Source organism: Panthera onca, chromosome A1 (assembly GCF_046562875.1).
Source record: "Panthera onca isolate mPanOnc1 chromosome A1, mPanOnc1 haplotype 2, whole genome shotgun sequence".
Classification (NCBI taxonomy): Eukaryota; Metazoa; Chordata; class Mammalia; order Carnivora; family Felidae; genus Panthera; species Panthera onca.
The window spans coordinates 219,001,239-219,015,512 of NC_138339.1; the positions used below are offsets into that span (position 1 = coordinate 219,001,239).

General features: G+C 45.3%; 1 protein-coding gene across 1 annotated transcript in view; it reads right to left on the reverse strand.

Annotated features, from left to right (window-relative positions):
- Nucleotides 1–14,249, reverse strand: part of EBPL (EBP like) — a 31,936-nt gene extending 17,687 nt beyond the window's left edge. Inside the window, exon 1 of the mRNA XM_060637923.3 lies at nt 14,036–14,249. Within this exon, the coding sequence (XP_060493906.1) occupies nt 14,036–14,206 (171 nt within the window). The 5' untranslated portion in view covers nt 14,207–14,249. The remainder of the gene's footprint in view (nt 1–14,035) is intronic.
- Nucleotides 14,250–14,274: the final 25 nt, after the last annotated feature.

A 14,274-nucleotide genomic window follows, 5' to 3' on the forward strand; every position in this document is an offset into this window, starting at 1 on the left:
TGCACTGACACTAGGGGGCGCTGCAGTGTGGACAGGGGATTCTACTTCCTTTTGGGTTGCATAGGGCAGAACTAGGACCAATGAAGAGAAGTCCTAAGGAGACTAATTTCACCTCACCATAAGGAAGAATTTTCTTATCACCAGAGCCATTTAATTCTGGAAAGCTGGTATTGGCTGAAAGTTTTCAACCTATATCTGTCTGGGTTATTGGTAAAATACCTATTTCAAGGGGGATATGGGACTTATTGGCCCCTTGAGCCCCTTCCTAGACCGAGGTGGCTTTCTTGTTCTCCATACATGGTACTGGGCATTTCTTTAGATGTGTTCATCATGATGCGTGCCATGCCCAGGCTACCCCCAGTCCCCAGAGAGTGGACAGCCGTGGGAAATTGTGGTTTACACAGTGACAGGCACTGCTTTGGCTAGAGGTGACTGAGCCAGAGGACAAGGAGGGATGACAGGACTCCAGAACAGACAACTCACAAGCTGGCTGCTGGCCTACGAAGCGGCCTATCCAAAAAGCCACATTCAAACAGGGACAGGCTGGGCCAGTGACATTCTTAACTCTCTGGAACAGAAACTGACAAACAGGGGAGTGAATCCAAACTCATTCTGAAGGCAAGTATGTAGGAGAGGTCATGAGAGGCGGACAGCAACTTGACATTATGAATAAACTCAAGTTACAAGGAAGCATGGATGAGGAAGGAAGGTGTAGTATTTGCTAGGGCTGCTATAATAAGGTACCACAAGCTGCGTGGCTTAGAACAATGCTTACCACCTCACAGTTCTGGAAGCCGGATGTCCAGGATCAACGTGTCAGCACGGCTAGTTCGTTCTGAGGGTTTTGAGGGAGAGCGTATTCCAGAACTTCCCATTCCAGAACTTCTCCAAGATGCTAGGGGTTTGCCTGCAATCCTTGGTGTTCTGTGGCTTGTAGAAGCATCACCCTGATCTTTGCCTTCATCTTTACATGGAACGTGTTTGTGTCTCTGGGTCCTGACTTCCCCTTTTTGTTTTTGTTTTAAAGTTTATTTATTTGTTTTGAGAGAGAGAATGCAAGTGCACACGTGCAAGAGAAGGGGAGGTGCAGAAGAGAATCCCAAACAGGCCCCAAGGTGTCAGAGCAGAGCCTGACGTGGGGCTCGAACCCACGAACCGTGAGATCATGACTGGAGCCAAAATCAAAGGTCTGACACTCAACTGACTGAGCCACCCAGGTGCCCCTCAATTTCCCTTTTTAAAAGGACACCAGTCATACTGCATGAAGGCCCACCCTTAATGGCCTCATTTAACTACCTGTGTAAAGACCTCATCTCTAAGCAGGGCCACATTCTGATGTACTGAGGGTTAGGACTCCAACATGTTCTGTTGAGGGGAGGACACAATTCAACCAAAAATACACGCATATGAGTAGATGCTATGGGATACACAAAAAGAATAAAGGGCGAGAAAGCCAGCAAGTAACAGAAAGAGAAGCAAACCTAGAGGGGAGCCGTGAGGCAGTTAAGTTACCTTAACGCAGAGCTGCTTGTGAATCAGAACCAACCTCCAGTGGCCCAGCTACATCTCAGTTTCTGCTGCATTTCCATGAGTTGCCCTGTGTGTCCATCCATCACTTGAACTAGCTTGAGTAAATAAATGCAGAGGTTCTTGCCCCAAAGAGCTTCACTAACAGGAATACCATGCAAGTAAAATCTCGAATAACACAAAAGCTTCTCTGAATCTCTTCCACAAAGTGGTTGTGATTTGGGGTCGTGATTTTGGAAGGGCAGAAACAAATTCTCCAGTGGAAAGCATCACTCTAGCCAACTTGCTTTTCATTTGGCTAATGGAGCTGATGGTCATAAAACATCTTGAGGTCTTTGGGATGAAATCAGTTTTGCAAATGAACTATGCAGCCAGGCAGTGCATCTTTGAAGATGCAAAGGTGGGAAAGTAATAGTCTTTGTCCCCAAGGGACTCACAGCTTCTGCAAGAGAGGCAGTAACTCCCTGACACCCCTCCAGAAAAAGGCTGTGGTCCATCGTGATAGAGAGCTCACAAAGAGTTGGGGCAATACTGAATATAATGATAACCAGAAAATAGTGATGAAATATGCCTCAGGGGTTTCTCTCAGAGGGGTGTGTGTGTGTGTGCATGTGTGTGCATGTGTGTGCGTGTGTGTGTGTGTGTGTTTGCACGCACAAACCCAGAATATGTAAAAAGCTCTTTTCCCACAAGGAACTAATCATTCCAAGACTTGGGATAAACCAGCTTTCTTCTTTCTTCTAATTCCCTTCTTTTTGTATTATTAAAAAAAAAATGGCTGTTCTGCCTCAGTTTAAATATAAACAATGCTGTTAGATATCTTCAAATCGCTATTTCTTTACCCTTGGCAGTTTTGGGTAGATGACAGAAGACTTTCTGGAATCAGATTTTCTGGAGGGAGAAGGCAGGACAAAGAGCTAGAACAGGAAGACAAGGAGACACAGGAAAGGTTTGGAGGTCAAAAGTGAAAGAGACAGCAGGTAGGGTGAACCCCCCCCCCCCATCTCAGGAACGCCTTCAGTCCCTGGGAAACGGGGACTGTTGGTCACCCCACCATGGGGGACAAAAGGTGGCAGGGTGAGGGGGTGGCCCAGCGAGAATGTGGAGAGGTGCCTACAGCTCCAGAGCAGCTCTCTGCATCGGGAAGGAGAGTCATGTGCATCCTGCCGCTGGCTCCCTCTTTTGAGAAGGTGCCCACCCACTCAGCTAGGCTGTGCAAAGCATTTAAACAGCCACAGCTCTTCCGGTGTGGGAGTGTATGGGGCTATCAAACCTTTGATGCCACCTCCTTGTTGGAGCCCTTGGCTGCTATCACTAAGCTTCCTCAAGATGGACTGTGAGGGGTAAGGCAATTCTCTTGGGTCTTGGCCATTGCCAGCAGGTTGGGTTTGGGGCATGGAGTTTCCTCAGCCCCGCGGGATCAGGGCTGCCATGATGGCAGCGGCCGCTCAAACACGGTACAAGTGAAGGGGAGACACTGATTGCTGGACCAATCATAGGAGAACCTGGGGGCGATGAGCTTGGGGGTTGCTGACATTTGTAATTCCATAAATGTCTGAGCATGTGCCCCTTGTTCTTCCTTCCGATTGTGTCCCTGTCAATATCCTCATTGTGATACTGTAATTTTGCAAGGTGTTATCATTAGAGAAACTGGATAAAGTGCACATGGGATCTCTCTATATTATTAACAATACTAAGTGTTATGTACCAAATGTGTCTCCTCAAATATATCTGCTGAAGCCCTAACCCCCAATGTGATGGTATTTAGGGGTGGGGCCTGTAGAGATGATTGAGTTTAAATGAGGTCATGAGGGTACAGCCCCCATGATGGGATTAGCATCCTCATAAGAAGAGGAAGAGAGACAAAGGCTCTGTCTGAGCCATGTCAGGACTCAGCAACAGGCAGCCATCCGCAAGCCATGAAGTGTCTCACCAGAACCCGACCATGGTAGCAGCATGATCTTGAACTTTCAAGCGTCTCAAACATGAGAAATAAACGTCTGTACTGTAAGCCACCAGTCTATGATATTTTTGTTGCAACAGCTGCAGCAGACTAAGACACCAAGTGCTGGTGAGGATGTGGACCAGTTAGAACAATGAAACATTGCTGGTGGGAATGGACATCGCAGAGCCCTTCGGAAAATGTTTGGCAGTTGCTACTCTGGTTAAAGAATCACACTCCCAGGCATTTACCCAGGAGAAATGAAAACACATGCCCACACAACGACTTGTACACAGACACTCATAGCAGCATTATTTATAAAAGTCTAAAACTGGAAACAGCGCCTAGGGGCTGTTTAGGGGCTGTTTAGCCTAGGGGCTGGGTGGCTCATTGGTTAAGCATCCAACTCTTGGTTTCAGCTCAGGTCATGATCTCGCGGTTTGTGAGTTTGAGCCCCACGTTGGGCTCTGCGTTGATGGTGGCTTTGCATTGATGGTGCAGAGCCTCCTTGGGATTCTTGCTCTCCCCCTCTGTCTCTGCCCTTCCTCGGTTCATGCTCTCTCTCTCTCTCTCTCTCTCAAAATAAATAAGTAAACTCAAAAAAATTTAAAACTAGAAACAGCACCATTTTTCATTAACTGGTAAACAGATACATAAATTGGGATATATCCATGTAGTGGGACAATATTCAGTAGCTTAAGCTAAATAAAAGACTACCTATTGTGTGATTTCATTTATAGGAAATTCTAGAAAGAGTAAAACGTTAATGCCAAGAAAGCAGATCAGTGTTTCCTGGTGCCAGAGGTCGGGGCGGGGAACATCTGCAAAGGGATGGGAGAAACCTCCGTAAAAAGTGACAGAAATGTCCTATATGGTGACTGTAATGGTGCTCACATAGCTCTGCACACTCACTAAACTCATCAAACTGTACTCCTAATGGGTGGGTTTCATTGTGTGCAAATTATCACTCAATAAAGCTGGAATGGGGAGAACAAGAATTTAGAAAAGTGGCTGGTTACTATATAGATATAAATATAACTCAATAGTTTTCACTTATAGCAATAATCAGTTAAAATACAAAGGAAAAATATCTCATAGTAGCAATAAAACTCTAAGAATACTTAGAAGTAATTTTTTTAAGTTTATTTGAGAGAGAGCAAGTGGGGGACGGACAGAGAGAGAGGGAGAGGGAGAGAATCCCAAGCAGGCTCCACACTGTTAGTGGAGAGCCCAATGCGGGGCTCAATCTTACAAACCATGAGATCATGACCTGAACTGAAGTCAGACGCTTAACTGAATGAGGTACCCAGAAACCCTTAGAAGCAAATTTTAAGATGGGGTGCCTTAGTTGGTTGAGCATCTGACTCTTGATTCGGCTCAGGTCATGATCCCAGGATCATGAGATCAAGACCCATGTGGGGCTCCTCAGAGAGCATGGAGTCTGCTTGGGATTCTCCCTCCCTCTCTCTCTCTGTCCCTCCCCTGATCGTGCTCTCTCTAAAATGAAATTTTAAAAAAAAGAATGTTAAGAGACTATAACAAAAGATTTAAATAAATTGAGATCCACTTAGTTCTTAGAGGAGACTCAGTATTGTAAAGACATCACTTAATCTCAAATTAATGTATGGGTTTAAGAAAATCCCAAACCAAATGCAAATTGGTGCAGCCACTCTGGAAAACAGTGTGGAGGTTCCTCAAAAAATTAAAAATAGACCTACCCTATGACCCAGCAATAGCACTGCTAGGAATTTACCCAAGGGATACAGGAGTACTGATGCATAGGGGCACTTGTACCCCAATGTTTATAGCAGCACTCTCAACAATAGCCAAATTATGGAAAGAGCCTAAATGTCCATCAACTGATGAATGGATAAAGAAATTGTGGTTTATATACACAATGGAGTACTACATGGCAATGAGAAAGAATGAAATACGGCCCTTTGTAGCAACGTGGATGGAACTGGAGAGTGTGATGCTAAGTGAAATAAGCCATACAGAGAAAGACAGATACCATATGTTTTCACTCTTATGTGGATCCTGAGAAACTTAACAGAAACCCATAGGGGAGGGGAAGAAAGAAAAGAAAAAAAGAGGTTAGAGTGGGAGAGAGCCAAAGCATAAGAGACTCTTAAAAACTGAGAACAAACTGAGGGTTGATGGGGGGTGGGAGGGAGGGGAGTGTGGGTGATGATATTGAGGAGGGCACCTTTTGGGGTGAGCACTGGGTGTTGTATGGAAACCAATTTGACAATAAATTTCATATATTGAAAAAAAAAAAAAAAAGAAAGAAAGAAAATACCAAACCAAAATACCAAGTTTCAGAACCTGGCAAATTCATCTGAAATTCATGTGGAAGAATTCATTTTAAAGTGTTTAAAAATGAGTGGTAAGAAGTTCGCTTTGTCAGATAGATATTAAAGTTCACTATAAGGAAGGCACCTGGCCGGTTGGCAGAGTATGCCTCCTGATCTTGGGGTCATGAGTTCGAGCCCCATACTGGGCATGAAGACTACTTAAAAAAATAAGAAGGGTGCCTGGGTGGCTCAGTCGGTTAAGCGTCCAACTATGGCTCAGGTCATCAAGGGGCCTGGGGCAGGAGGCGAGAGCAGGTGCTGCCTGCTCCGGGAGGCGAATGAAGTCAAAGTTAGAGTTGGCTGCCATGGTGGTGGCTGGACAGAACATTTTGTCAAGGGTGAAATGAGACCAAGAACTGACTTGAGCCAGGGCAAAAGAGGTATCTGATTCAATAATGACACCTAACACTGGCCCAGGTGTGAGAAAGTTGCTGATGAGAATATAAATGGTCACTATCTTTCTGGAGTTTTTAAAAACTCTTTTCCTTTAGACCCGTCAACCCTATTTTCAGGATTTATCCTGGGTAAACAATTATACAAGTTCAGAAAAATGCACAGAGTGCCTTCTATATAATTGCCGGCAACTGAAAAGAGCCTTAAGTCCCACAATTAAGGATTGGTTAAATAGATTATAATAAAATACAATATAGTCCTCTGGAGTTATTTAAAATTATGAGGCAGTTCAAGAGATAGTGATATGGATGGTCACTGAACACAGTTAAGTGAAAAAAGCAACAGAGAATGATTAGTATGACCCCATTTTTATAAAAAAGAACTCTGAAAAACATTTATCTGGATATATATTTTCATATAAATTCTGGAAGACTATTCTTAAGAATACTAACCGTAATTATCTCTAGCTAGTTTTACCTTCTTCCTTTTGGATATGTAAATGTTATATGTTTTGCAACGATCCTGGGAATACACAATTTAAACTAATGTTCCCTCTACCACTCTTGTTCTCTCTCTAAAAATTAAAATAAAATAAAATAAAATAAAATAAAATAAAATAAAATAAAATAATAAATTTTTAAAAAATGGGCACTGGGTGGCTCAGTTGGTTAAGTATCTGACTCTTGACTTCAGCTCAGGTCATGAATCTCATGGTTTGTGGGACTGAGCTCTGAGTCGGGCTCCGTGCTAGGCATGGAGCCTGTTTGGAATTCTTTCTCTCTCCCTCTCTCTCTCTCTCTCTCCCTTATCACTCTTGTGTGCACTCTCTATCTCTCCTTATAAAAATAAAATACAGTAATTTAAAAAATGATTTACACCAATTTTGTTTTAAAAAGACTGATGCAGAAGAAACATTCTAACCTTTTAGATATTTGAGCTATTTGAGGCTTAACATGTGACTGATAACTACTATAAATTAAAATGATAGAATCATTCTTCCATTCATTGAATATTAACAAATTCTCTAGAACGGCTGGTACAAACCAGGCACCACGCCAGGTACTGGGGATAGAGGAAGACCAAATAGTTACAAACTGTGTTTCATGTTACAAAAGGAAAAAAAAAAATCAACATGGTATTTCCCTAGAACATCTCTTCCATTTCAAAGGAAATCAATTTTAGCTGCATTAAAATTTTTTGAAGTATTTATACACTTCATCTTATATTTTAGGTCAATTACAAAAAGACATTCAATTAAATGGTAAAATGTACTTAAAAGTTTCTAAATATCAGTCATAAAAAATACAAAAAACAAATTGAGAATCCAGATCAGGAGGCCAGTAAGAAGATACATACGTAGACCTTCTTTTGTTATTATAGAGTTTAATGCGGTTCTGAGCTTCCGAGCAGCCAAGTGAAAGGGGAAAAACATTAACATTGTGCTTGCTGTGAGAAAGCAATAGACCAATTTTTTTTTTAATTTTTTTTTTTAATGTTTATTTATTTTTGAGACAGAGAGAGACACAGCATGAGCAGGGAAGGGTCAGAGAGAGAGGGAGACACGGAATGTGAAGCAGGCTCCAGGCTCTGAGCTGTCAGCACAGAGCCCGATGCGGGGCTCGAACTCACGAACTGTGAGATCGTGACCTGAGCCGAAGTCGGACGCTTAACTGACTGAGCCACCCAGGCGCCCCAGCAATAGACCAATTTTTTAAGGAGAAACTAAGCTTCTCCCAGCACTACCTGCAAAAGAAATTTCTCACATGGGTTACACTGAGAGTGACATTAATAACTGTTATTCTCCGTATGAAATACCTAGGGAAAAATTCTCTGCTGCTCTCGAAGTTCTGAGAGGACACAGGCCATCCGTTCTCTCTGTGTCCAGCACAGCACCGGGCACCCAGGTGGACTCCAATCTTGTGGACATGAGGAGCACCAGAACAGGATTTCATTCTGAGCTGTGGCTACACAGACATCTGTCCCTATTGCTAGGTGGCACGTCTTATGCAATGACGTTAGAAAACAAACTGAGTTCTGGTCTGCAGAACTGCAAGGGCTGTGCACCCACACCCTGAAAAAGGCCAGCAGGTCACTATGGGTGCTGTTCTTTGGACTTGCAACTTGGCATCATTTCTAAGCTTGTGTTAGGGTTCTCCCAAGACACAGAACAGTGGATGGGCATACACACAGACACACACACACGAAGAGACTGAGTCTAAGGAAGTGGTTTACAGGATTATGAAGGCTGACAAGTGCCATAACCCACAGGGTGAGTGCAAGCTGGAGACCCAGGAAAGCTGATGATGTAGTTTTAGTCTGAGGCCGGAGGCCTGAGACCCAGGAGAACTGACAACGTAGCTTTAGTCCAAAGGCTACATACAGGCTTGAGAGCCAGAAAAAGCCACTGTGTCAGTTTGAGACTGAAGGAGGAAAAGGCCAATGCACCGGTGCGAAGGCAGTCAGCCAGGAGGCATTCTAGCTCCTTCTACGGAAGGTCAGCCTTTTTGTTGTATTCAGACCTTCAGCTGAGTGGATGGGGTCCACTCACATTTAGGGAGGGCAATCTGCCTTGCTCAGTCTACCAATTTAAATGTCATTTAATTTAATTAATGTATTTATTTTAAAGTAGGCTCCACACCCAACATAGGGCTTGAACTCGCGACCCTGAAATCAAGAGTCACATGCCCTACCGACTGAGCCAGCCAGGCGCCCCATAAATGTTCATCTTATCCAAAACATCCTCGCAGAACATTCAGGATAACACGTGGGCGAATAACTGGCCATGCCACGGCTCAGCCAGGTTGACACAGAAAATTAACCACCACAAAGCTTCACCACTAATATATAGCAAGACCAACCGTGACTCACCAGATCTGCCAAACGGCACGGAGGCTATAAATGCATTCACCAGAGAGGGTATCTATCTTAGAACAAAACCAACGAAGAGGAAAAGGAAAACAGAGACAGTAACAGACTGTGAGCTAAAAGGCAACTTGAGACCTAATGATAAAGCAAGTAGGAGGAGGAAGAAATTTTTAGAATCCCAAGAGTCGGAGGCTGAAGTGATTGTGGTGGAAGGTGGGAACAGATGGTGATGCTAAATGGAAAAGAGTAATGTCCAAAATACACAAATTAATAGGGACTTGAGCAGCCACTGGGACTCAGGACTTGTTAAAGAACGACTCATGGGGGTTAAGGTAGAATGAATGGAGACAACTGAAGCCCGTGTTTTCAGTGACAACTGCCCCTCACCCTGATGGACAAGCCTCGGTCAGGCTCTCAGTGACAGAAGTGTGGGAGGAACTAGTCAGACGGGTTTGTTGCGAGGACATGTGGTAGACTGAGGCAGGTTCAGCTCTGCTGTGCGTTAATTCACGCAGGCAGGCACCGCACCAGACAGCATGTGCTACACAGCCCACTTCTCTGCCCCTTCACTCTTCCTTCGACCACGTTCTTGCTCACAGATGCTCCCAGACCTTCCCCTCTCAGACAGAACCCAAGATTCCTGCCTGGTCCCTCGATGTCTCTTGAGCTCCCTGCCTACACCCCCCACCTCCTCCTCCCACCAAATCTCTTGGAGGTCTTCATAGGCTGCCTCCACATCTTTGCTACCCCACCTGCTAAGCCCTTGTCTTTAGCTTCTCAAACAATACCACGTTTACCAATGACTTTTTTTTTTTTTAAGTAAACTTTACACCCAATGCAGGGCTTGAACTCATGACCTAAAATCAAAAAGTCAAAGGCTCCACCAACTGAGCCAGCCAGATGCCCCTACAAATGGTTTCTTCTTCTTCAAGTTTATTTATTTTGAGAGAGAGAGAGAGCTGGGGAAGGGCAGAGAGAGAGAGGGAGAGAGAGGATCCCAAGCAAGCTCTGCGTTAACAGCACAGAGCCCAATGCAGGGCCCGAACTCAAGAACCGTGAGATCATGCTGAAACCGAGTCAGTCCCTTAACCGACTGAGCCACCCAGGTGCCCCCTACCAATAGCTTCTTAATCACTGGACCCAGAGGCTCTGGCTCAGCCCTCACCATTTTTTTTTTTTTTTTTTAATGGTGCTACAACAATTAACAGTGATGTTGAAATTCCTTCCCTTGGGTCTCAGGGCCCAGCACTATCCTGGTTCTTGGTCTGGTCCACTGTCTCCCCTTCCTACTCGTTAAATATATGTACATTTTTAGACACTTAAAGATTCTGCTCTCATTCCTCAGCGTTTGCACCTTTCTATTCTCTCCTCAGAAATCACTCACTCCCAGAGCTTCCTGCTGTCTCCTCCAACGCAGTAAAAATGTCCAACTCTCTCCATTCTGCCCTGAATCCATCTCACCAGCTTGTCTTGGGTTTTCAACTGCCTTCTGACCATTTCTCCTCAACTACACACCAGAACCCCAGATTCATAGTTCTAATATCTGATCTTCCTGTCTTCGTTAACCTTGTCAACATTATCCGTGTTAGCCAGATTCTAAACTCCAACATCATCTCCATCCCTGATGTAGAAGTGGTCACTGTGACCTACAACATTCTCCCCTGGAAGGTCTCCCGTATTTATCTCTCCTCCCCATTTTATTTTTTTTTTTTAATTTTTTTTTTTTCAACGTTTTTTACTTATTTTTGGGACAGAGAGAGACAGAGCATGAACGGGGGAGGGGCAGAGAGAGAGGGAGACACAGAATCGGAAACAGGCTCCAGGCTCCGAGCCATCAGCCCAGAGCCCGACGCGGGGCTCGAACTCACGGACCGCGAGATCGTGACCTGGCTGAAGTCGGACGCTTAACCGACTGCGCCACCCAGGCGCCCCTCTCCTCCCCATTTTAACTTCCAATACTACCTTAGCTCAGCCCCCTTTCATCTCCTAAAATACTGCAATTGTTTTTAGCTGATCTTCTTGCCCCTCAACTATCCTTTGCAATCTAGCATGCACTGCACTGGGAGAGCATTCTCCGGGTATATCTCGTATTCCTGCACTGACTGAGGTCCCTGAGCACAGGCATTTACACCAATTTAAGAATATTTACATAAGGAGACATTCCAAGGTAGTAAAGCCTGGAGAGACCTCTCCCTCCCAAGATGTTCCAGGGTTTGTAAAGATAAAGACCCTGCCTTTCCTCCCCAGAGGTCTGTTTACATTCTGAGTAAAGATAAACACTCTCCGCAGAGAGGTAGGAGCAGGTCACCAGCAACTCCATATGAGATGGGAGCCTAAGTGTGCAGTTCCTCACCGGTAATGCACCCATTGCATGGGCAGGTACCAACGGGCCCTCCTCACTGTGCTGCCCTGTGGCACGTGGGGGAATCAATCAGGATAATTTACTTCTTTCCCAGGTAGACCCTGTGTTCTAGTCAATCAGGATGTGTTTCCCAAAACACAGGCATACATATCCTTCCTCCGCGCCCTGGCCATGCCTAGAATGCTATACTTAGATTGCAGATGAGGGGGAAAAACCAGGAGGCACCAGTGCACAACACGCCATGGCCAACTCTGAGAAACAGTGAGCCAGACCACCGATTTCTTTATGTATGTTGCCATGGCTCCTTCCAGGTGCACTGGTGGGAAATCAGCCTGGCCATAACCAACTGAACTGAAGACCAGTGCGGCAGCCCCTGGTGACCACAGTCCAGTTGGACATCGGGGAGCTGAAGTGCCCTCTGGGAATGCTTAGCTTGAAACACTGTTGAACCGGGAGCTCTGCATTTGATGGTGTCCAACAAATCCAAACATTTCCTCCCCTCTGAGAAAGTTAAAGGGGTAAGAAGAGGCAGCTCAGGTTCCAGTGTGAATAAGTGAGTTGTAGTTTCAGTTCTCCGTGAGGCTCTATTTTCCAATCCTAGCCTCTGCCACATTTCTCGGTATTCGTGCAGCAAACTCCCGACCAAAGAGAATACGGGCATGTGTTTTTCTTGCAGGCCTCAACCTTAATCCAAGTGCCCCCCTCACCGATCCCTAAGGTAAGTATACACAGATGCTAGTCAAAGAACTGTGTGTAAACTGCAAAATAGAAACATACCCATTAATATGAGCTGGTTCAATTATCGTATTTCATCATGAATTATAAGATACATCCCAATTTTGGGGCACCTGGGTGGCTCAGTTGGTTAAGCGTCCGACTTCAGCTCAGGTCATGATCTCACAGTTCATGAGTCTGAGCCCCATGTCAGGTTCCATGCTGACAGCTCAAAGCCTGGAGCCTGCTTCCAATTCTATGTCTCCCTCTTTCTCTGCTCCTCCCCTGCTCACTCTGTCTCTCCCTCAAAAATAAATATACATTAAAAGAAAAAAAAAAAGATACATCCCAATTTCACAGACATAAAATATCAATAAAATAGCCCACAGTGGTTTTATGTCATTGGTCATTCTAATATGGGGGGAAAAATATGCACTTTTTAAAAAACTAAGGTACGGTGCATTCATACAGTGGACTCTTCTGCAGTTGGGACAGGTAAAGTAAGAGCTGTGGGAGGGACATTTCCTTCAGGACACAGGGTGGGAGGAAACCAGAGCAACGACTCCATGCATTGGGTCATATACCTCAAGTTGCCACAAATGGAGACGTACCTGGTGTTACCTGTAAAAGGCTGTGCTTGAAAGGCAGACTTGATTTTATTAAACTAGGCGATGGACATAGGGGTATATGTCTTAGTATTATTATACATTTTTGTACATCTAAAATATGTTATAATACATTTTCTTTAAGCGGGCCTAGCCACCTGTTTCGCTGCCCCTGTTCTTTGGGAGACCCTGTGTCCAACGAGAGCTTAGAAAGTCAATTCCATAAACAAAAGAGTTGAAGGAACTATTCGCTGTCTCTTATTTCCACTTGTAAACTATTAGGAAAGAAAGAATTTCGCATTCCAGTAACATCTGGTATGTGCACGTATCCAATTGATAAACATTCAGAAACCTAAATAATTATGAAAGATCTTGCTTTCTCCTTTCTTAATACTATAGACTCTGGTTTCACATCAACCACAGGTCTGCCTAGATTTAAGCAAGGTCAAATTTGCAAAAAAGCTATTTTGGCATAGTTATTAAAAAAAAAAAAAAACTTAAAAAAAAGTGTGTGCATAGTGGAAGGGGGCATTTCAATAGAATTCCCTTAAATACTAACCTCCTCGCTATTTATAAAGTGGTTTGAATTTTGCGGGACACGATTCTCAAAGCCCGGTTTGATACAAAGGGTGCAAGCTTTGGAGCCAGACTCAAGTCAGAACTCAAGGTGGGTGGCACGGTGAAGTCACCTAACTTCCCAGGGCTTGCTTTCTCCTCTGTAAAATAGGGTCAATAAATAAGTTACAGGGTATTGTAAAGATCAGAAATATTAAACACAGCGCTGTGCCTGGCATACAGTCATTACCCAAAACATGGTGATTACTTTTAGGGCACCGGGCTTTTTTGTTTTGGTACAGGCTCGCGGACTTTGCGTAGTGCGCCTCCTCGTCTCTCCTTGCTCTCTTTGGAGCATTCAAAAACTCTCTCGCTTTCCATTAGTTTCAGTTCAAATGTGCAGGTTACAAGTCAAGAAAGCCAAGGCCTTTGGGCTGCTTACAATCTAACATAACACAGTACAGAAATAATTTTCAGAGATTTTTTGTTCGCTTGTTTTTAATTTGGTAGAGGAACGGCTGCGCCCCCTGGGAAGATGCGCTTTCTACGGACTAGGGAACCGAGAGGTGGTGCAAGCATCGCGGCCTCCAAGCACCTTCGGGGTCTCCGCAGACTTCGCGCTCCAGGGCTTGGGGCGGCCAAAGGGTCCCGGCCCTCTACCGGAAACTCCCGCTACCGGGGAGGGGAGGGTCCCGAGAGCGGCGGCGTCCGCACTTACCAGGGCGAAGTGCACCAGGGCGTCATAGCACAGCCAGGCGAGCACGCCGCGGTCCGCCGCCGCCCGCCCGCGGCCCAGGCGCAGGCCCAGCGCGCAGCCCCCGACCAGCAGCGCGGCGCACAGCAGCAGCGAGCGCCCCGCCGCAGCCCCCAGCTCCCAGCCCGCGCCCATGCTTCCGGCGGCGGCCGGGAGAGCCAGGAAAGGGGGGGGGGGGGGGGGGGGATGCCAAGAAGGGGCGG